Source organism: Triturus cristatus, chromosome 7, assembly GCF_964204655.1.
Source record: "Triturus cristatus chromosome 7, aTriCri1.1, whole genome shotgun sequence".
Lineage (NCBI taxonomy): Eukaryota > Metazoa > Chordata > Amphibia > Caudata > Salamandridae > Triturus > Triturus cristatus.
Window position 1 is genome coordinate 1,827,939,383 of NC_140590.1, and position 24,449 is coordinate 1,827,963,831.

The window sequence follows — 24,449 nt, forward strand, 5'->3', positions numbered from 1 at the left end:
CTATCTATCTATCTATCTATCTATCTATCTATCTATCTATCTATCTATCTATCTATCTATTTATATACATATACACAAATCCATATATATATAAATTACCTACTGGCTGTCACCCGTAGGTAGTTATAGTTAGGACCTAGTCTCCATAGGGAAAGCGTTTTTTTGATTTGCCAATAACTTTGGAGCTGTTTGAGGAATCCATATAAGCAGTCACACACCTCCTCACCCACAAACAGAGACACCCAGAAAGCCATAGAGGTAGTCAGACAAACAATCAATCAATCATCATCATCATCATCAATATATCTTTATTCGGATATTAAAACATCCAAGAAAAGAACAATACATTTACACATATCACAATACAATAGTATGGGCAACTTATCATAAAAAACCCTTGACAATAAGATCAATCAATCAATCCCCCATATAGCCATTCACATACCCACTAACACACTCATACACCCACTTTGACATCAACTGACAGATAGATACACTCATTCACACAAGTCACTCATCCATACATTCACGAGACACCTAATCACACACTTATATAGTCAGTTACTCACCCACTGAGTCATCCATAAAGTCACTCATGTGCCCACTGATTCATCAATGCTATATATATTTAACTCTCATAAACTGTTTAAAAACACTCACAGTCACTGACCACGTCATGTAATATATGAGGTCATAAGCAGTGCATTTTGTCTTAACTCGCTGTATTCCTCAGGCCCTGCCAAGCTGCCCAGTGTGGACCTTGCCATAGAGGATTTTTGTATCATCCCATCTTGCTTCGCAGACCTGTTCAGGTTTTAGCACATAAAATATACTGACACAACAAATTGATTTTGGAGATTCTATTGTGAATATATATGTAAATGTGTTTTTTCTACAAGAATTGCTATAAATGGAATGTGTTATTGGGCCACATTTATTTTCACTGCTGTGGTATGAATATATATATATTAAATTAGGATTTTCACTTATTACTTTCATGCATCATGTTGAAAGGATCCCATGGTCAATGTGGAATCTGAGATCTCACTGGATATCTGTGTCAGAATCAGTATGATGTAATATGAACTCTTCAGTGCTGTTTTATCCCCATGGATGTCAATACTTCACCTTCTATTTCACACATATCGCCCACAATGTTCATATCAAGATATAAGCCAGTTTTGCCGTATGATATTCTTGTTTCTCACTCACACAGATTCCACATGTCAGATTTGCCCCAACACCTGGAGGCAGACCCAAGAATGGTGTTACTATATCTCAAACGATAAGCAAAGCTGGGCCTCTAGTGAAGAATACTGCTCCTCCCGGGACTCTAGGCTGCTGACCCTGGACAGCAAGAATGAGATGGTAATGTACTGCAACCGGCCTTTGGCATTGTGGGAAGGCGCTTAATACCAACACAGGAGAATGATTGTGAAAGCATGTCTTTTGCCACAGAACTATCCCGGCTTTGTACACATTTTTTTCTCTGGCTCCTATATTGTGTTTAAGATTTAACAACTGGAAACAGCCTCAGCACAACAGGCTTCTAACTGTCATTAATTGCCCACCTTCATATAACATTCCATTCTTGCTGCTGCATTTAAGGTGGCTCTCATGGGGGCTGTGTGTGTTTTTGCTGTCCTGGTTAGTGTGGCAATTCCATAAAAAGAAGCAAAACTATACACAACAATAATTGGAATAAAAAATCTAAAAACCTCCACTAAAAAGTTAATTTGACTGTAGAAATATCACTAGAAATCAATATTTACATATGCAAGAAAATTATACAACAGTCAGTAAACCATTGTGCAAAATAATATATTGGTACCCCCTCAACAATATCCTAGTGGAACCCTTTGCTGCTGACTACTTTCACTGGAAACATCTTCTGTGTTATCATCATTGCTGGCCCCTTGAGAGTTTCTAATCCCAACTTGTCTGCCTGCATTCCACCAATTTTTGGTATCGCCCCTGAAAGCATTTATGCACACCTTCTCAACCATAAGTTCGGTATATTTCATGCTACCTTTCTTGGTATGAACAGGCACCTTTATCCGCACCATACCACCAACCTTAAAATGTTGTGGAACAACTTTCATCCTAGAGTCAAAATAATTATTTGGATTCTCTTGAGCTTTACCAACATTCTGTCTAACCACTTCATGCACATCTTCTATAACATTCTGTATCCCCCATCTTGACATCCATCCTGGACAATTCTTAGATGAAGGCTTTCTCCCCCTCAATAATTCAAACAGAGCACTGTTGTTGAAGAATCCACGGTGGTGCGGTACAACCAAAGCATTGAATGCACATCATTGTGATCAACACACTTCCTCGCCATCGCCCACTGAACACAGTTACCCAGGACTCTATTCATGCATTTACAAGGCCCATTCATCTATGGGTTGTAGAATGAGCTTTTAAGGTGCTCAATCCCCCTTTGTTGGAAGCATTTTTAGAATTCTTGATTGATAAACTGTACCCCATTGTCTGAGATAACGAAAGCTAAAAAACCCTCCCTTAGGAAAACAACCTTCAAAAAGTATTTAACATTTTTAGATGTCGGTTCTCTTATGAACCGGAGTTTAGGCCACTTAGAATAATAAACTTTGGCAACAACAGCAAATCTAGATGCAGCAAGTAACGGATTAAATGGACCTACAAGGTCAATACCCACTTTTTCCTAAGGTTTTGCTGGATATTCAATTTTTTGCATAGGGAGAGTTCTAATTTTGAACCCTTTCTCCACGCTGCTAAATACAATACGATCCTCCACATATTTATCAACTGCTTTATCCATAAGGGAACAACAGAACTTTTCACATACTCTTCGTTTCATCAAATTTCTGCCCAAATGTCCTTCATGCGCACCACACATCATTCTTTTCCTTAATCTTTCAATGGGTATCAGTCTTTCTTCATTCATAAGTATTCTGTCCTCAACTTTATGCTCCAAAGAAACTTTAACAAACATTTGAGACTGACAAGGAACATTTCTCTCCTTGTGCCATCCTTCCCTTACAAATTTCATCACTTGAACTATCAAATCATCCGTTCACAATTCTCTTCTTCGTTCCACTTCACTTATAGCACACATGTTCTCAACATCAATCGATGCAATAAAAAAAGTATCTTTTTCTTCATCCTTAACTATTCCCATGTCACTCTTAACAATAGGGAATCTGGAAAGATAGTCAGTCCCACCAATCCAACAGTGTTGCCTGGATTAAATATGCATCCCGGTCTGCTAAACCATGTATTTCCATTAATCTTATGATTGACTCTATAGTTTGAGAATTCTCTGATCGTCTGTACCACACTCCTGATTTTTCTTATCTAGAGAACAGTTTAGTTCTCCACTTACTATTAAGATATCCTCCCATCCTGAAAACTCAGACGCAAGGTAGTTAAACATTTCAGCATCATTTATGTTTGAGTCGTGTACCAAGTAAATTGTAATTTTCTAGGTGTCTTGTTGCAGGTAAGTGATTGCCCCCCTGCCCCTAACATCTGCAGCTTTTTGTCAAACCTGAAACACATTGCTAAGTGTCATTATTTCAAACCTGCATGCAGAAACTGATTGTGTGGTGCATGTTATGATGTGGTATCCTAATCAATCCAGGGTTTTTTTTACGAGTATGATGGATATGGATTATGTGTGGCTTGAGTAGCTTAATTTCTTCAGTAACAAGCCTCCTTTTGGTAGTCTCATTCAGGCACCTAACATTCCATGTCAAAATACTCAGTCCAGACATAATTGCCCCCTCATTTTTGGGTGCATTTTACTTATCTATTCCTGGTGTAAGTTTTTATATAGTTTTGCCTGTGTTTATTTTCTTTTTGAGCCCTGCTGTACGGGAAACAGCCTTTACAATGAGGCTTGAACCATGCTGTGCCTATGCAATGAGGTCCGGACCACAAAAGTGTCTTTACAAAGCATTCTTTTGCCACGCAAATCATTACAATGACTTGACTTGTGGAAAGCGTTGTTGGAATGATGTTAGAGTTTCCCTACTGTTGCGCAGACTGGAGTTGGAATAGTAAATTATACTGATCCAAAGTCCAGCTCTTTCCCAAAAGAAAGTCTTGCATGGTAAAGAAATGTGTTGTAAAGAGAAATTTGTGGTTCGGACCGTGTTGTAAAAATATGCGTGGTAATGCATTCTTGGTTTGAACATAATAACCTGCTGTCCCTATCACCCCAAATTCTGCCCCACTTCGTACCCTAGACCCATACCTTCTGCCACCCAACTCACAGAGTGCTCTCGGAAAAGAGAACATCTTCCCATAAGGAAGATCACTCTTGGTCAGACATCCGTCTGGTGCTCTAAGTGAAATAAACTCTCCTCTTGGTTTCTACTCTAGCCTCTTGAATCAAACCTGTGCATAAATCCTAGATCTGTGACTCCCACAGCCTAGTTATTCCATTTTACGCAACCACATATTGAACATTTTCATAACTGACTCAGACTTTAAGTTGTTGTAAATTGCCTAAAATTCTTTTGCCTTAATTTCTGAGTTGATGAAGTGTGAATGACCATCCTTGATGACCTGTACTGTGCAGGACCTCATAAAAATGAAGTCATGTTTGCATCCTGTAAGGTCTATGAGTTGTCTCAAACTCTTCCTTTGCTCTCCGGTGATATGATGGAAGTCAGGTGATGCACAGTAGGCATTCAAGAGCTTCTGTCTGAGTAGAAGGGTAACGCCAGGAAGAACCTTTTGTTGCAGGTCAAGGGAATGAGATATGTGAAGTTTCTTACTCAATGGAAAACTGTGAACTTGTTGAATCTTACAGTGCTGGTCACATTCACTCAGGGGCATATCAACAAGGGCTTTATCTCTGCTTTTTTGGCTTTAAAAGCCAAAAAAGCAGAGATAAAACTAGCGCCCTACCAACAACAGGGTGCTAACATGCAAATTTGCATTTTAGCACCCTTTTACTCTACGCTTCCCCTTGCATCTCTAATGAGATGCAAAGGGGGTGGTCCAGAGTAAAATAATAGGAGAAATGTCGCTAAGCGACATTTCTCCTATTATCAAGGATATCGCTAACCCTGTTAGAGATAAAAAAAAGCAGCGATAACTGCGGTTAACGCTGCTTTTTTACGTCTGGCATTTTTCTGACTTAGCCATGATATCCTATGTAAGGTGGATATCATGGCTAAGTATGTCTATCCCTATCAGCAAGCTGTCGCCAAACCTTGTGGGATCATCGCTGTATTTCCAGCGATAATCTCACAATTGGCAGCTTGCGCTCTGAATTTTATCGCTTTTGAGATGAGCGTTGCTAATAGCACGCTATCTCCGCGATAAAATTCAGAGTTGGCCGGCGATAATTATCCTCACGCTAAGAGCGCTGAGCGATAATTATCGCCGGCCCTTGCTGATAGCCCCTCAGTTCGGAAAAAGTTTCTTGAAGAAATTGTTTACAAACCCCCTCACACCAGGCCCTTCGAGCCATACTTCGTACCAAGCATTCCAAAATGTTTCTAAATTGTGTATCCTCACGCTTTCTCTGTTCGTCTTTTAACTGAAGTCTGTGGGCAACTGTTTTGTTATTTGCTTGAGGTGAGACTCTGCCCCCAGTGTTTGCTCTTCAAGTTTAATTATTCTGGTAGCAGCACGATTTAGGTGACTGTCTTTATGAGTATCTTTTTGATGTGATGTCATCAGTTGACATATAGGGGTTAAAGTAGGTTCTACAGAGCATGCTGTGCGGACATTCACTACAACCCCTTGCTTCCCCGGCTGGAGCAAGGTGCGATGCTGTGTAGTCCCTTTGTAATAATGTTATCCATTCCCTCTATGATGTCACTGCTTCCCCTAAATCCAGAGAGGTCAGAAAGAGAGAAACGGTCTTCTGGGTTTCCTGTCTCTCACCTCCATACTTAATGTTGGTAATCTCCACATCATGCATATCATCCCCTAGCCTCTTGTGATAAGTTCAAGTGTAGCTGCGTACTGCTAGTTGGCATCTCCACAGCACGTGCGTTCTCCTCCAGCTTGTTTGTACACAGACTTTCCGCCATTGTGGTTTCAATTGTGTTGTTATTAATATGTCAAGCTGCAGGCACTGCATCAGAGAGCGCTCAATACCGGGGGCTAAAATCTATATGGGGCAGCCTCTACCCCTCCACTCTGCTGCAGGCGGAGAGCTCCTTTCACCTATGCAGCACTATTCATCCATCCATTGGCGCCATCGGATGTGCATTCTGCATCCCTTGTTAAGCGGAACTTGAGCTTGCTGTCCGCTGTGTGTCGATCAAGAAGCCTCACTCCTTGCCCAGCCTCAGCACCGGGCACTTGTGCTGCTTGAGCAGCAGAGACTCAGGTCTCCCAATAGCCAGGACACTGACCTTTTACGTCTGATTTGATCTCTTCTGCTCCTGGGACTCACTCACCACTGCCTCAGCGCATGAAGCAGACTGCCTCATGCCTAATACCTCCATAATGCACCCTCTGGGACCGCCGCTGTCTGTAGCCGGCTCTGTGAAAGCCACCCTGTGTCTTGAGGTGGAGGTGGTGGGAGTGTGTTTGGCCTTTTGAGGCTGCTTCTGCGGTTTCATCCCCCTCGCTGTAGCAAAAGCCCACAGCCTGCCATGAATCCGGCAGCCATCTAGGGGACCAAACACTGCCCACTGCCCATGCGCTGTCAAGCCGTGACTGACCAAAGGACCTGCCAGAGACCTCAAGGACCAACATCTGGGAGGAGGGCCACACATGAATCTTGCCACAGCGTGCTTGTGAAGAGGCGATGGGTCAGAGCCATACATTACTCATGCATAGTGCAGTAGTAGAGAGGGAGAGAAGAGTGCTTTGTAACCATTGTTAGACCGTCGCCATCTTGAATTTTTTCACAAGATATTCCCAAAGAATCAATGTTTCTATTTTGAGAGGAAATGTTCATTCGACAAGAATATTGATTTTTATTGAGTTGTGAAACCTGATGATAGACACTTTGCTCCTACACTATCACTAATTAGTGGTCATAAGGGTACTAACCTTAGTCTTTCTATGTTGGAGCAGTCATGGAAAAGTGTGCATACTTGTGCAGCTGCACTAGTATCACCAGAAGTGGACTCTGGCCCAGGGCCCCAACCTTTCAGGGGACCCCCTGATAGAGCCATCTCTTTTATGCAGAGTCTTGCCCTGTTGACCTTCAATAATTCTTAAAGAGATTGTTTAAAATACCGTTTTTCCTTAAATCATTTTTTAATGTGGGTGATGTGTGAGAATATCTTACAGACATTTTTCAGAGAAATGTTGTGTTTATGTTTAATGCAACATCCATAAAAAAATTCTTTTAGATTTTAACAGGACCTCATATATAAGAAATGGGAGGGTGTAACAGAGATTATTTGCACTAATGTTAGTGAGCTGCACCTGTGATACAATATTGAAAAAACACATCACTGTCTCTGAATATAAGATGTAAGGACTTTTAAAATGTAGGTGACCCAGCCAAAGAGGGCTTGAAAGACTTGAAAGTCGATTATAAATTCAAAGCTGTTCCAAACAGGGCCCCCCAATATTTGTTTGACTTAGGGCCCCCATAATCCTTACTATGTCCCAGAGTATCACTTAGGGCTCAATTACAAGTCTGATGGCCACAGAAGGGCCAGACATGTGGGGTGCAGCGGATGCGGTCTCCTGGCTGCCCTATTACGATTAAGGTGGTCGGACTGACATTGCCCCGCCATAGCTGCAAGGGAACTGCCATTCCCTGATGGTGTTGTAGCGGTTATGAGGCATCAATATGCTTGGCGGGACCGCAGGAGTCCCGCAAGCATATTACGTGTTTCCTCTCTGGCATCGTTTTCATGCCGGGTTCTACTCCATGAAAACCCTGGCAGAGAGTGCCTCTGCACGCTGGGGTGCATGCAGAGGAGCACAACATGTGTCCTGCTGTGTGCATGCACCCCAGTTTCTGCACGGTATGGAATTCTCAGTCTATGCAGTTTATAAACTGTCTTAGGCATTTCCATAGCATTGCTCTTTTTAGTGGCACCGCCGTGGGAACGGAAAAAAAGTATGCCAGACATGAGATAACTCCTAAACTGGTGGGTGGCCTGAACATGGCTTTGGTGGTGCGACAGCGGGGCAGATCCTGTGCCACATGCCAAAGTCATCATCAGACCCTTAATATCTCCAAACACTGCAATGCGGAAAAACGTGGAAGAATATTCCCTGAGGCATGATCTTCAAACTCCGGTGAGATATAAAAAAATTGGTATTGCTCACAGGTAGTACGTGCATCTGTAAGCACCATACCTGAAGCAAATTAATTGAACATTGATGTCCGTTCTAGTACCATCCAGTCATGATCGATTTGACCTAACAGAGAGCTGTCCAGTGTCTAGCATCAGAACACAAGTCTAACTAAACATTCTTGTTGAATGGGCATATCCTCAAAATAGGTATTTGTGGGTTCTTGTTGTAAAGTGAAACAACGATGTGATTAAGCATTTACTAAAGACATTAATTCCCCTCTTATAGATCATGTTTTCTCTGTTATGTTGACCGAAGTTCGGACTCCATTTTGTATTGTCATGCTTCCACGTGTTCCCCACGAGAAGAGTCCAACCTCTGTGTTAGTTGCTCTTGTAATCTGCCTAGTAACAGTCTATAAATAGCTCCTTTGTCCATCTGGCACATGCCCAGACTTGACCGCATCTGTTATCAGTTAGCCTTGCTTGACCATGTTTTCGCGGGCTCAAAGAGTGTGTTAGCTCCGCCCACATATTGATTCAGTATCGAAAATAACCATAAATGGTAATGCTCTTCAGCCTCATGTTGTATCCACCCACTTATGAGCCCCTCTGTTGTGTATAAAAGGGGACTGTGTGCGCAAGTTCTTTGTGCTACTCTATGCAATACTGAAGGGTGTTGTATGGATTGTAGGACCACCCTTAAGGGTTAATAAACTTTGTCTTTGTACTTTGCAGTTTCCGTGCCAACTTCCTTATAGATTCCATTACAGGAGAGCGAACCCTTGTGTCCTGCGGGCCTAGCTGGGGCCTGTATTCATCAATTGGCGCCCGTCACGTGGGGCTCATCGGCGACTCGGATGCCCGAAGGACTGGTCGCGACGAAGGTGAGGAATTTGACCGGGGACGTGATCACTGCCCGCGGCGTCTTAGCCCTGGCATCCCGAGGTTTTTCTTCCTTCCCTTCCGAGCTGACCGTCTGGGTGGCGCCGGTCCTCGACTGAGACCTCTTCTGTCGGTCTTGCCGTGAAAGCCGTTTGGGCGATTGTGGAGCTTGGCAGTTGGAATCTGGACTCTTGATTGGTAAGAACCGGTGTACGGTACTTGCTCCGAGTTTTTGAAGCCTGATCTGGCTATTTGAGTTTGATTTGTGATGACTAGTCATATTTTGAATTTGTCTGTGTGAATATATATGCGTTGCAACACATATAGGCAGGTAATGTGGAGAGATTTCTCCGGAGCTGTGTAACTTTGAACGGCGCAACGATTAAGTGCCATTTTTCTATAATATTGCATATTTTGCATTATTTCTGAGCATGCCTGCTTTCAGCGCACTCCGTAAGTGGTGCTGCTGTTTCGGAAACCGGTTGAACCTCGAGGAATCTGCTCCAGCTCCCCCAGAGGGGACTCCTAATAGGGATATGTATGTGAAGCATGGTCTTTCTTCCATAATGTACAGCACAGTATGGAGGAAATATACAAAAAAAGATCCTGAGTTACGATGGCCTTTGTATGGATCGTTTGATATACGTAAGATTGAGTATGTGGAGCAGTGTATGTGTAAGCGGCGTGCTCGTCAGGATATGTTTGAGTGTGTGCGGTTGTGGGTGAAGGAGGTGCGTGAGCGAGAGAAGCGTGAGAAAGCGCTGTTTGATAAAGAACAACGGAAGAATGATCATGTGCGAGCACAGGAAGCGAAGCGTCGGGAGGACAGAGAGCAGACGGACAGGCAAGAGAAGGAGCGTAGGCTACAAGTTTCGGGTCAATATGCTGTTCGGCAGCCACTTTATCCTGTCCTTAATAATCTTGATGATGATTTTTATTTACTAGATCGCTCTCCGCCCCCTTATTTTGGCGCATCTGCTCCGAGGCCACAAGATTCTGTCCCGGGTCCGGGTAAGGTAGATACGCGGTCCATGTTATCGGCTGAGCATATGGCTGAGCTTCGGCAAATTTCCTTCCGTGCACTTAAGGGTAAGGTGTCCGTGGATGAATTGTTCCATACTTGGGGGTCGTGGCAGGATAGAGAGAGATTGTATTTTTTGAGTCATTTCGCTGAGGAAGTGATTGCTGCTTTTCGGAAATATTCTAGTGTCTTTGAGCCTGAAGAAGTGACATCGGATGCCAAAGCATTGCATGATGGTGTTTTTTCTCCCTCTAAGGCTCCTGATACGGCTCGGCGGCTATTCGCCTTGCGGGACGCGGTGCTGGCCCATAGAGAAAAAGCGCGCCAACGAGCAGGGGAGGAGACGCAGTCGGATTCGTGTACTGCAGAAGGCCACTCATCCACCTCTCAATCAGATAAGAGCGATCTAGTGCATGCTAAGCCAATGCGCGAGGCGGCGCCTTTGTATGTTCCTCCTAAAGGAGCGGGGACTAGCTCGGACATTACCTCCGCCGATGCTAAGGGATATTTTGTGTATAATTGGGTTTATACTCCGTGGCATAGAGCTGATGTGATGGCATTAAAGAATGCGCTGCCTGACCCCCGCAAGAATCCAGCGGCCTTCTATGAAGAAGTCGAGGGGGCCTTGAATTCTTGCGTCATGACTTTAGCAGACATAGATTTGTTCTTTGGGCTTATTCTACCACCAGACATGTGGCGATCTGTGCGGAAGGTAGATGATGTTGCCACTTTTAAGGCTCGATGGTCTGAATTGGAAGATGAGGATAGGGAGCGGAAGCCTGCGCAGAAACCGCCCCAGAGTATTTTAGATCTCCCTGCTGCTATTGTGACTAAGTTGAAGACAATTATCCCCCCTAAAAAGATTGACTGGAATATGTTAGCTGCATGTAAACAGAAAGTTGACGAGTCAGTTGCGGACTTTTTTACGCGCTTTGAGGAGACGTTTCATGATTTTAGTGGCCAGTCGCTTACTGACGATACGGGTCGCCACCTTTTTGCGGATAAATATGTGGCTAATCTGCTGCCGGCAGTTGCGGCCCGTCTAAAAGCAAGCGAGAGTTCTTGGTCCTCCGCTACACCGACGGCCCTCCTGACTATCGCCCAGTATTATGAGCGTCAGGAGCAAGAAGCAAAGGGCCAGGAGGAAAAGAAATCGAAAGATTTGAAAACAAAGGTGATGTTGGCACAAGTCTATGGCCCGCCCCGACGGGGTAGTAATAGAGGTAGGGGAGGATCTTATGGTCCTCCCTTGGGCCGATCTGATTTAAATAGGAACCAATGTGCGTATTGTAAGCAATCGGGTCATTGGGCTAGGGACTGCCCGGTGTTGCATGCATCGCGTCAGGGACATACCTCTGGTGGCCCGCGAGGTAGAGGGAGTTTCTCGAACTTTCGAGGGAATTCTAACGAACAGGCTCGTTTTGACTCTGCTGGGCAGCACCGAGATAGATCAAATGTTTTCGATCGCCAGCATCAGTATCAAGCATCAGGAATTGACCGGTCGGGGTACCATGACTCTCAGCATGCATAGGATTGCGTTGGATGGGGGTTAGAATCAGTTGAGGTGCCGGTCGATCAGAAGGGCCCTTATGTATCGGCTGAGGTTTTGGGCTCTACTGATCAGTTCCTAGTGGATACAGGAGCGACACGTAGTGCGTTATCTAAGCAATTGGTTCCGGGGGCTCCCCCATCCGGCTTAATGGTCACATCGGTAGGGTTCGATGGTACACTCTCCCGAAGCCCTCTTTCACAGCCCCTCATGTTTAAGGTTGATTCTTTTTCTGCACCCTGTCCGTTTCTGCTTGCCCCGTACACACCGGACAACATTATGGGTCTTGATATGTTAAAGCATTTTAGGGCTACGATCCGTTGCTCCCCTGCTGGTGTACGGGTAATATTGAATGACAATTACCCCCGATCAGAACGAATGTGTACGATGTCAGAGGATGCGCTGTTAGCTACCCTCCCTCGTGCTTTGTGGGCAACTTCGGATACTGATGTAGGACAAATGGTGATTCCACCGGTCCACATCAGCGTCCAGGAGGGGGCGGTGTTACCTCGCCTCCCACAGTACCGTATTTCCCAGGAGGGTGAGGAGGCTCTCATACAGATAGTGCAGGATTTGATAACGGTTGGGGTAGTCGAGGAAGTCCCCTACAACATTTGTAACAGTCCGATTCTTCCCATACTGAAAAAGGATACGGATGCCAGAGTTTATCGGTTTATAATAGATTTGAGAGAAGTGAACAAGATCGTGATACCTCAATACCCAGTGGTTTCCGATATCACGACGTTGCTTACCTTGGTCCCGCCTACGGCGACCATGTTCTCAGTGATTGATTTGAAGAATGCCTTCTTTTCCATTCCCATTCACCCTGATAGCCGATATCTTTTTGGGTTTACATTAAATAATCGATCTTATCGTTTCTGTAGGATTCCCCAGGGCTATACAGAAAGCCCTAGCATTTACAGTCAGGCTTTGAAACGACAATTGGATTCTTTTGCTCTGCTCGAGGGGGTCGCCCTCATTCAATATGTCGATGACATCTTGCTGGCGGCTGACACCCTGGAGTTGTGTGAAAAAAGTACGTTATCCTTACTTTCCTTTTTAGCGTCCCACAATCATAAGGTATCTAGGAAGAAATTGAAATTCTGTAGACCAAAGGTGACTTATTTGGGTCACCTTTTGTCTAAGGAGGGACGTGCACTCACACCGGATCGTATCCAAGTAATTTTGGATACACCGAGACCATCCACACAGAAGGATGTGCGTGCATTTTTGGGCCTTGTTTCTTTTTGCAGACAGTGGATATTGGGTTTTCGCACATAGGTAAGCCATTGTTAGCCCTTTTGACAAAGGACACGCCTGTCCCAATCCCTTGGTCAGATGAGTGTGATACTGCTTTTTAGCAACTACGACAGGCCCTTTGTTCAGCACCAGTGTTAGGAACCCCTGATTATGCAAAACCCTTTTCGTTGTATGTGCATGAGAAAGATGGATGTGCATTGTCAGTTTTAGTGCAGATGCACGGCGATAGGCAGCGCCCATGTGCATATTTTTCGGCTGTACTTGATCCTGTTGCCCGAGCATTACCAGGGTGTTTTCGCTCGGTTGCGGCGACAGCTGTGTCAATACGCCAAAGTGAGGGAATTGTGTTATCTCATAAGTTGTTGGTATTAGTCCCCCATGCTGTCGATGCCCTACTCAATCAAACGAAGACGCAGCATTTGACCAGCGCCCGTTTAACAGGATATGAGTTGACACTTCTGGCTCCTCATATTACGTTAAAAAGGTGCGTAACGTTAAACCCGGCAACATTGTTGCCATACCCCGAAACCCAGCCTGAGGCGCGGAAAGCGCATGATTGTATTCTCGTGACTGAGGAACAAACAAAGGGTCGTATTGATCTCCAGGATACGCCCTTTCCAGATGTAGATGGAGAACTGTGGGTGGATGGATCCTGTCTGAAGCTGCCAGATGGTACGGCTTCAGCAGCGTATGCAATTACCACATTACAAACGATAGTGGAGACAGCACGCATACCACAGAAATCAGCCCAAGCAGCGGAACTGATAGCATTAACACGAGCATGTGAGCTCAGTACAGGACTATGTGTGAATGTTTATACAGATAGCCGCTATGCCTTCGGAGTAGCGCATGACTTCGGCCTACTCTGGAAGGAGAGAGGGTTTTTAACGTCACATGGAGTACAGATAATGCATGGAGAGTTAGTTCACAATCTTTTAACCGCATTGACATACCCAAAGAAAATTGCTATCGTTAAGTGTAGCGCCCATAGGAAAGTAGTTGACAAAGTTGGAGAAGGGAATGCGTCGGCAGATCGAGTAGCACGGGAAACTGCGATGCAGCCCGGTACTACTGCCGTGTATGTAGTGAAGTCACAGGTGGAAAGATGGCATGATGCGAAGGAGGAAGTGCGAGAAATGCAAAGGACCGCTTCTGACAAAGAGCGGGAACAATGGGCTACTGAGGGAGAATTGGATGATGAGGGTTGCTGGAGAAATAAGCAGATGGATAGATGGAAATTACCTACGGCTTTTGTACAGCCTATGGTTCAGATGGCACATGGGCTAGCACATGTTGGAGCTTCCGCAATTGTGAAATTGCTTACCCAAGTCTGGGAGCATCCAGAGATTGCTAGCACAGCGAAGAGGGTGGTGCAGACCTGTATGATCTGCCTGAGGTACAACCCAGGAAAGGGTACTCGAACTCCAGCAGGAGGATTTGTGACACCCACTGCACCCTTTGAGGTTCTGCAGATGGATTACATCCAGCTTGAGCGCTGTAATAATCTGAAGTATGTTCTAGTAGTGGTCTGCGCTTTCAGCAAATGGGTTGAAGCGTACCCTACGAAAGACAATACTGCGATGACTACTGCGAAGCTGCTGCTGAAGGAGTTTTTCCCCCGATATGGTGTTTGTAGACTTCTGTGGAGCGATAATGGCCCTCACTTTGTAGCGGACGTTATAAAGTATGTCTTGAAGGGTCTAGGCATCACTCAGAAGTTCCACGCCGTGTTTCACCCTCAGTCTGCAGGCCTAGTTGAGAAGTATAATGGTACACTGAAGCTTAAGATCGCCAAAATTCAAGCTTCGACGTCTTTGACTTGGCCAGACGCTCTGCCACTGGCGTTATTGTCAATTAGATCGGTACCACACTCTCGAACTGGCCTTACACCTTACGAAATTGTTTTTGGACGCCCAATGAATATTTGGGGTCCACCAAAACCTAAGGCTGTGTATGATGTACCTTGTGTAATGATGAACGATTATCTGGCACAGTTAACGGATAACTTGGTTTCTATTCATCAACAGGTCCGAGAGGCGCTCCCTGATCGGTCTACCGGTGAAGGACATGGTCTCCGGCCTGGTGACCATGTCATGGTGAAAGTTTTCGACAGGACGAACAGCTTGGAACCGAGATGGGTGGGCCCTGAGCAGGTCCTCCTCGCAACGAGGACGGCTGTGCGAGTCTCCAACCGAAAGAATTGGATCCACTCTCTGCACTGTAGGAAGGTGCCGCCCGGATTGGTGGAACCTGCCGTGCTGACCGATCAACGAGAAATTTTGGCTGCAGAGACAGGCCGTGCTGCGGAGCCCAACGCCACTGAGGAGCTCTTTCCGGACCACGCGACTCCTGGAGGAAGGCGATATCATCTTCGACCAAGAAAGTGAGTTTTCCAGTACCGGGACATACTGTCAGAACGGCCCTTGGGTTAGTGAAACGGAGAGCCGATGAGGCAAGGGGGGGGGATCAGCCCTGCATTAGTGTAGTGACACCCGTCTTGGCCCGCTGGTGAAGAAATCAACCGCTGCCCAAGGGGAAGAGTTCTGACAGACTTCTAGTTTCAGGAAGATATTGGGTTTTATTTTTCCTTTGATATGGAGAAAAAGAAAATACTTTGCGCATTAGGGTTCATGTTGACAGTAGCCATTGTTGGGATAACCACATGGTTCGTGGAGGATGTAACTCCCGCTCGGAAGATTCTTGTGTTGACAACTCCGGTGCCTGAGGAGCACTACTTTTATACATTACCGTATCAAGAATTGAAGCATCGACAATCTTACTTGAATAACACTTTCATCCAGATGCTGCATCATACCCACGTTGCTACGAATGCTACGAACTGTTGGATATGTGGGATGATGCCAGCTCATCAGAAGAAAGGAGGAACGCCATTTATACCACTTCCTTTCTCTCATAATGGCTCTTGTAGAGCATGGTATACCTTGCTTTTTGCTACTCGGAAACCAACAGTGGGACGATTGCTCTTCAGACTCAATAAAGAATGCCATCAAGACAAAAATGGGTATCCACAAGCGAATGGGACAATTTGGGAGTGGGAAGAGTACCGACCAGACAATGAATCCATTCCCTACATCTTTACGAGCACAAGAGACACGGTGGGAAAGGACAAGTTTGTAATTCAAGTAGCACAAGCTCAAGCGGACCTGTGTGTCCAGAGTGTGGGTTTTATTCCTGTTGGTGTTAGTGATTGCATTACTGTTTTGAACATTGATGGGTTGAACAATAGTACCTTCTTAGCCTCCCATAATACGTACTTTGTGCGTGGAAATAAAGGTTATTACCGTCTGCCGGCTGGGTGGTCTGGGGTATGCTATGTATCATTTCTATTACCTCCAGTATTCTTAGCTCCCGCATCTTATCATAAGGATTTGAAATTATTAAATAATGTGACTGTAAATAGGTATAAACGTGCTTTATCAATTGATGATGTAGATCAGACTGACACCAGTCTGCAACAGTATATTGATTTTAACTTGGGACTGTTTTTCTTTGTTGGAGCTGCCCTGAACAGTAGGAAGATCCGAAGATTAACAAGAGTGGTAGAAGCTGTGACAAATCAGACTGCTGCTGCTCTTGGGAATCTTACGGAGGAATTACAGATCACTAGAATTGTTGCATTGCAGAATCGTATGGTATTAGATGTTATGCTAGCTGACAGAGGAGGAGCATGTAAAATTATTGGAAGTAGCTGTTGTGTGTTTATTCCTGATCATACGCCATCAGTTTATAATGCCATCAATAAACTGCATAAGATTGCAGCTGAGATCCATACGGAAAACGGCACTTGGTCCTTTTCTGGATGGTTTTGGGCGTTAATTACTGCCTGGGGATGGAAGGTTCTAACTGGTCTCTGCATTATTGTAGCGGTTCTGTTTTCATGCTGTATCTGCGTTCAGTGTGGTCCTTTACTCTGCTCATTATGTGTATCATTTTGTATCCCCGATAAGAAAGCTATTGCCAATGTCACTTATCAGAAACGTTTAGCTAAGGAAGTAGAAGAGATGATGATAATTGATATATATGATGATTATTCTAACAAGCCGGATGTCTTCAGTAAATGCTGAAAGGGTCGTCTGTTGTAAAGTGAAACAACGATGTGATTAAGCATTTACTAAAGACATTAATTCCCCTCTTATAGATCATGTTTTCTCTGTTATGTTGACCGAAGTTCGGACTCCATTTTGTATTGTCATGCTTCCACGTGTTCCCGACGAGAAGAGTCCAACCTCTGTGTTAGTTGCTCTTGTAATCTGCCTAGTAACAGTCTATAAATAGCTCCTTTGTCCATCTGGCACATGCCCAGACTTGACCGCATCTGTTATCAGTTAGCCTTGCTTGACCATGTTTTCGCGGGCTCAAGGAGTGTGTTAGCTCCGCCAACATATTGATTCAGTATCGAAAATGACCATAAATGGTAATGTTCTTCAGCCTCATGTTGTATCCACCCACTTATGAGCCCCTCTGTTGTGTATAAAAGGGGACTGTGTGCGCAAGTTCTTTGTGCTACTCTATGCAATACTGAAGGGTGTTGTATGGATTGTAGGACCACCCTTAAGGGTTAATAAACTTTGTCTTTGTACTTTGCAGTTTCCGTGCCAACTTCCTTATAGATTCCATTACAGGAGAGCGAACCCTTGTGTCCTGCGGGCCTAGCTGGGGCCTGTATTCATCATTCTTAGTTCCATCTACTGCCCGACCACCATTGAATGTAATGCTTACCACAAAAGTGGGACACGGGCAAAGTGGCTGATGATGACGTGTAAAATCGAATGCATTTGAAGTGCTGGCGGACTTGCCGGTGGTTCCAATCCATTACAGACTTTGAGCTCAAGGCTGAGTCCTTGGATGAAGATCTTACATTTGCTGAGGACGAAAATAGTCTAAAACAAATAGTAACTTACCATGGTTAGGACATTTAAAAATATTTAAATGCATTTACTGGAGAGAGGAATACTATGTAACTGTACCATGTGTGTAACTCTGGCAGTTGTGAGGGCCTCCGGCAACATTGTTGTTGAGAGCTTTAAGCTCAGTAGAACCGGAGTAGGCTTGGAGATCATAAAACAGTACTCTAATGTCCATGCGTTGCCACCTGCTCCAACAATCTCTAGCATCTAAAGCTTTAGGTTCAGCGTACTTTAAACCATAGACCATAGCAGACCCTGCTGTACCTATTCCATAGCACAACAAACCTCTTAAGACTTCAGGCTCAGGTGGGTAGAGTCAGGGCTCAAAGTGGGACGGCTCCTGCCGGTGCTAAGCACCAGCAATTCTAAAAAACAGATGCTGAGAATAGTGACAGCTGCTATGGGGCCATGGTGGTGAGGCGGGTGGGGTTAAGAAAACAGAAAGAATATTGCACTTACCAGGCCGCTGCCGCTCCTCCATTCTTCTTCTGACAGGAACAGGAAGAACCCAGGCTCCCAGTCTCTGCAGCCAATCTTGATTCTGCTGACAGCAGCATCATGATTGGTCTGAGCTCTGTGGTTCAGCGCTCAGATAGGCAGTGAGAGCCTGGGAATGTTCTGCACCCAGGCTATAATACAGCCTGGATGGAGAACATGTAAAGTGCGTATGATGGTTTGGCCGGCCCGAGACGGCCAGCCAGATCGTCTTGCACACTAAAGTGCGCATACCAATCCTCCCCCTGCGGGCTGACAGCCCAGCCCCACCCTTTAATCAAAACTAGGCCAGTGCTGTAAAAATAAAATCATAATAACGTTATGTTCTTATGATTTTATTTTTCGTATGAGGGATGCTCCTCTGCCTTAGCTGAGGAGCAACCGCTGGCGGACACCGGTCCCTACCAGGATCTTCTTTGGTGCCCTCACTCTGGGTGTCAAAAAAAATCTTCACTGGGAGTGGGCTGTGGTGGGGGCAGGGGCAATAACAGCCATTACCGGCCTTTGATGTAACCCTGCAGAGACTCCTTTGCTATGAATGCTGCCACGAAGGAGGTAATCAGAAAATACGATCACCTGCTAGTGATCTGAAAGAGCATGGCGTGGGGAAGGTCTGTAGCGGGGCAGGTGGGGTGAAGGGCAGAGTACTCCATGAGGATCTGCAGCGGGGCAGGTGGGGTGAAGGGCAGAGTACTCCATGAGGATCTGCAGCGGGGCAGGTGGGGTGAAGGGCAGAGTACTCCATGAGGATCTGCAGCGGGGCAGGTGGGGTGAAGGGCAGAGTGCTCTGTGAGAATCCGCAGCGGGGCAGGTGGGGTGAAGGGCAGAGTGCTCTATGAGAATCCGCAGCATGGCAGATGGGGTGAAAGGCAGAGTGCTCTGTGAGAGTCCGCAGCGGGTCAGGTGGGGTGAAGGGCAGAGTGCTCTGTGAGGATCCACAGCGTGGTAGGTGGGGTGAAAGGCAGAGTGCTCTGTGAGGATCTGCAGCGTGGCAGGTGGGGTGAAAGGCAGAGTGCTCTGTGAGAATCCGCAGCAGGGCAGGTGGGGTGAAAGGCAGAGTGCTCTGTGAGAATCCGCAGCGGGGCAGGTGGGGTGAAGGGCAGAGTGCTCTGTGAGGATCCACAGCGTGGCAGGTGGGGTGAAAGGCAGAGTGCTCCATGAGGATCCGCAGCGGGGCAGGTGGGGTGAAGGGCAGAGTGCTCTGTGAGAATCCGCAGCATGGCAGGTGGGGTGAAGGGAACAGTACTCCATGAGGATCTGCAGCGGGGCAGGTGGGGTGAAGGGCAGAGTGCTCTGTGAGGATCCGCAGCATGGCAGGTGGGGTGAAAGGCAGAGTGCTCTGTGAGTATCCACAGCGGGGCAGGTGGGGTGAAGGACAGAGTGCTCCGTGAGGCTCTGCAGCGGGACAGGTGGGGTGAAGGGCAGAGTGCTCTGTGAGGATCTGTCGCGGGGCAGTTGGGGTTAAGGGCAGAGTGGTCTGTGAGTATCCGCAGCGGGGCAGGTGGGGTGAAGGGCAGAGTGCTCTGTGAGGATCTGCAGCGGGACAGGTGGGGTGAAGGGCAGAGTGCTCTGTGAGAATCCGCAGCGGGGCAGGTGGGGTGAAGGGCAGAGTGCTCTGTGAGTATCCGCAGCGGGGCAGGTGGGGTGAAGGGCAGAGTGCTCTGTGAGTATCCGCAGCGGGGCAGGTGGGGTGAAAGGCAGAGTGCTCTGTGAGAATCTGCAGCGGGGCAAGTGGGGTGAAGGGCAGAGTGCTCTGTGAGAATCCGCAGCATGGCGTGAAGGTCAGAGTGCTCTGTGAGGATCTGCAGCGGGGCAGGTGGGGTGAAGGGCAGAGTGCTCTGTAAGGATCCGTAGCGGGCAGGTGGGGTGAAAGGCAGAGTGCTCTGTGAGAATCCGCAGCGGGGCAAGTTGGGTGAAGGGCAGAGTGCTCTCTGAGGATCCACAGCGGGCAGGTGGGGTGAAGGGCAGAATACTCCGTGAGGATCTGCAGCGGGGCAGTTGGGGTTAGGGCAGAGTGCTCTGTGAGTATCCGCAGCAGGGCAGGTGGGGTGAAGGGCAGAGTGCTCTGTGAGAATCCACAGCGGGGCAGGTGGGGTGAAGGGCAGAGTGCTCTGTGAGAATCCTCAGCGGGGCAGTTGGGGTGAAGGGCAGAGTGCTCTGTGAGGATCCGCAGCGGGGCAGGTGGGGTGAAGGGCAGAGTGCTCTGTGAGAATCCACAGTGGGGCAGGTGGGGTGAAGGGCAGAGTGCTCTGTGAGAATCCACAGCGGGGCAGGTGGGGTGAAGGGCAGAGTGCTCTGTGAGGATCCGCAGCGGGGCAGGTGAGGTGAAGGGTAGAGTGCTCTGTGAGGATCCACCGTGGGGCAGGTGGGGTGAAGGGCAGAGTGCTCTGTGAGGATCCGCAGCGGGGCAGGTGGGGTGAAGGGCAGAGTGCTCTGTGAGGATCCGCTGTGGGGCAGGTGGGGTGAAAGGCAGAGTGCTCTGTGAGAATCCGCAGCGAACAGGTGGGGTGAAGGGCAGAGTGCTCTGTGAGGATCCACCATGGGGCAGGTGGGGTGAAGGGCAGAGTGCTCTGTGAGGATCTGCAGCGGGGCAGGTGGGTTGAAGGGAACAGTACTCCATGAGGATCTGCAGCGGGGCAGGTGGGTTGTAGGTTAGAGCAAAGTCTCTGGCGCTACATTTACCCGGTCTGCAGTGATGAAGCTGCCGCGTGCTGCCACGTATTACCAGCTTCCAGACACTTTTTCAAGTTCACAATAAATAAAAGTGAGTATTTTGCAAAGTGTAATTTAACGTTTCTAATGGAGTGGTACAGTTATTTCACACTATCATAATTACAGAATTCAAGCATTTTCCCTATTATTTACCACAAAGTTGTTGTTACTCGTTTATCTTCTGCAGCTAACAACCATTGATAAAGCCAATAGTCAGGGTTTGTTTTAAGTGTGAGCCAGTTGTTCTATTATATATCTGGATGCAATAACAGAAAGAGGAAGCAAAATGCCAGTCAGGCAGCAGAGTTTTGATCTTACATGTTTAAGCCACGTTCTTTATTACATAGGTTACGCCCCTTTGAGTGACCCCCCAGTTTTTTCAACCAACGTAAAGCCCTGGTTAGAGTCCTGCTTGGATACAAATTCCCAGCAGAGCCTTCTGAACAGATGCCAGCCTCAGGAAAACTGGAGAAAAAGAATACACAGCCTAAGACCTTTAGATATTGTGGCTGTTTCTTGAAAATCATCCTCTCCAGGACTTCAATAAAGCCAACATCCCAGAACCCATCTCTGACAGGCCCTCCTGCGACCTATGTGACCTTGTGTATTGGTTTCTCTGTCTCGCTTCATCACTAGGTTGGCAGTTTGACGTCATAAGAGCGTCACTGTTTCACTTTTTTCTAGTTTTTTTTAAATTGACCATTACAGGAAGCGTCATACTTTTGGATTTCAATTGGAATATTTCCCCTGCTTAATATATTTCTAACCTCTGTTTTCTTTACTTTTTTTATATTCTTCCTAATTAACTTTTTAAATGTTTTTATTGTACTAAAGTTTCAATGCTTACTTTCTTTCCTTCAGCTGCCTTGTCTGGTTGTTTTCTAAAAACACAGTACTTCGGCATTTTGTAAGAATTACTTGAGTGCATGGCCCCTGCTACCAAATGTGGTACAATAACTATAGTTAGTAACCCTGTTAATCCTAATGGCTTCCTTTACTTACACAGTGTGGGATCTCTGCTCACATCCAGACATTTGCAAAAACAACAGTTGATGGACAGAATGCAGAACAATGTCATACATTCACCCCAGTACAGAGATCGGGGCCTAAATCCATAATGTATTTGCTCACCATGCCGTTCCAGTTTGAACCCTGCCATATGCAAATGAGTCTTGACCCTGTGCCTCATGGGTACTGTCCAGCCTGAACTGACAAGCCAGGTCCTCCCTGGACTGGAAACAAACATCCTAGGACCGGTTTCGGCGATTCACCCCTCTTCAGCCAGGATAGCTTGATTCCAGTGGCATGGAGAGCACGGGACCCACGTCTGGGCATACCCTTCCTACTCGGGGTGACATATGCAAAAACAACAGTTGATGGACAGAATGCAGAACAATGTCATACATTCACCCCAGTACAGAGATCTGGGCCTAAATCCATCATTTTTTTGCTCAGCATGCCGTTCCAGTTTGAACCCAGCCATATGCAAATCAGTCTTGACCCAGTGCCTCATGGGTACAGTCCAGCCCGAACTGCCAAGCCAGGTCCTTCCTGGACTGGAAACAAACATCCTAGGACCGGTTTCGGGGTTTCACCCCTCTTCAGCCAGGACAGCTTGATTCCAGTGGCATTAAGAGGACGGGGCCCACGTCTGGGCATAACCTTCCCACTCGGAGTGACAAATGCAAAAACAACAGTTGATGGACAGAATGCAGAACAATGTCATACATTCACCCCAGTACAGAGATCTGGGCCTAAATCCATCATGTTTTTGCTCACCATTCTGTTCCAGTTTGAACCCAGCCATATGCAAATCAGTCATGACCCTGTGCCTCATGGGTACAGTCCAGCCCGAACTGCCAAGCCAGGTCCTCCCTGGACTGTAAACAAGCATCCTAGGACCGGTTTCGGGGATTCAACCCGCTTCAGCCGGGATAGCTTGATTCCAGTGGCACGGAGAGCAAGGGACCCACGTCTGGGCATACCCTTCCCACTCGGGGTGACAAATGCAAAATCAACAGTTGATGGACAGAATGCAGAACAATGTCATACATTCACCCCAGTACAGAGATCTGGGCCTAAATCCATAATTTGTTTGCTCACCATGCCGTTCCAGTTTGAACCCAGCCATATGCAAATCAGTCTTGACCCTGTGCCGCATGGGTACAGTCCAGCCCGAACTGCCAAGCCAGGTCCTCCCTGGACTGGAAACAAGCATCCTAGGACCGGTTTCAGGGTTTCACCCCTCTTCAGCCAGGATAGCGTGATTCCAGTGGCATGGAGAGCATGGGACCCAAGTCTGGGCATACCCTTCCCACTCGCGGTGACAAATGCAAAAACAACAGTTGATGGACAGAATGCAGAACAATGTCATACATTCACCCCAGTACAGAGATCTGGGCCTAAATCCATAATTTATTTGCTCACCATGCCGTTCCAGTTTGAACCCAGCATTATGCAATTCAGTCTTGACCCTGTGCCTCATGGGTACAGCCCAGCGCGAACTGCCAAGCCAGGTCCTCCCTGGACATCCAGACATTGGCTATATTTTCCCGCAGCCTTCACGTTTACAAGGGTTTGCTGGATAAGCAGAGTTGCACGTGCCATGCCCTTGGAACTGGTAAATACAAGGCCACTGATTAAAAATAAGGCAGCCCGCGTGCCCTTTACGCTGCCTAGATGTGAGGGGCATGCTTGGATTCATTTATTGAATATTGAACTGTATTTAAAGGTGAAATGCAGAATGGATGGGTAGCACCGCAGTTATTTTATAAATGCATTATTACATCTCTTGAAAGTAGTTCCTTCCACTAATCCAGAGATTTACCTTCTGTCTAATGTGTTCTTCCCTGCACAGGATGAAATACTCCAGAAAGGACAGGCCTCGGATTATTACTGGATAGGACTTGTTTACAGGGAGGCAGACGAGCAGCTGGTGTGGCTCCATGGTGCGCCTCTGGAACAGAACAGGTACGGTATGCTCTGTTATAAATCCACCAACAGCACATACAGTGTTCCAACGCAACTGCCATGGGTTTTGACACATTCCCAGATCTACAACGCCTTGTAAATCTTGTAATGCACCAAAAAGATACACCTCTCCAGGTAAGGCATAACCAGAAGAAATATCTTTATTTCTCCTAGTCTTTTCCTCTTTCTATGTGTGCCGTATTTTGCAGCACACATGCACAGAGGAAAAAGACTCTGGGGGATTGTTTCTGTGCAGGAAGGCGCTAAAAAGAATCCTGCTGACAAAACAAACACCCCTGCACCATTTCGAACTAGGCTGCCAAAATGACACTAGTGCAGAGGTAAAGAGGACAGAAACCCGTCATATTGGATAAATACGGCCCATTCCTGCCCTTTCTCTGTGATGCAGGGCA

The 24,449-nt window shown here is 46.5% G+C and overlaps 1 protein-coding gene across 1 annotated transcript in view; it reads left to right on the plus strand.

Annotated features, from left to right (window-relative positions):
• LOC146813313 (killer cell lectin-like receptor subfamily F member 1) overlaps window positions 1–24,449 on the plus strand; it is a 136,759-nt gene that overhangs the window by 99,381 nt on the left and 12,929 nt on the right. Inside the window, exons 4-5 of the mRNA XM_085620141.1 lie at window positions 1,217–1,368; window positions 23,924–24,036. Coding sequence (XP_085476267.1) covers window positions 1,217–1,368; window positions 23,924–24,036 — 265 coding nt within the window. The remainder of the gene's footprint in view (window positions 1–1,216; window positions 1,369–23,923; window positions 24,037–24,449) is intronic.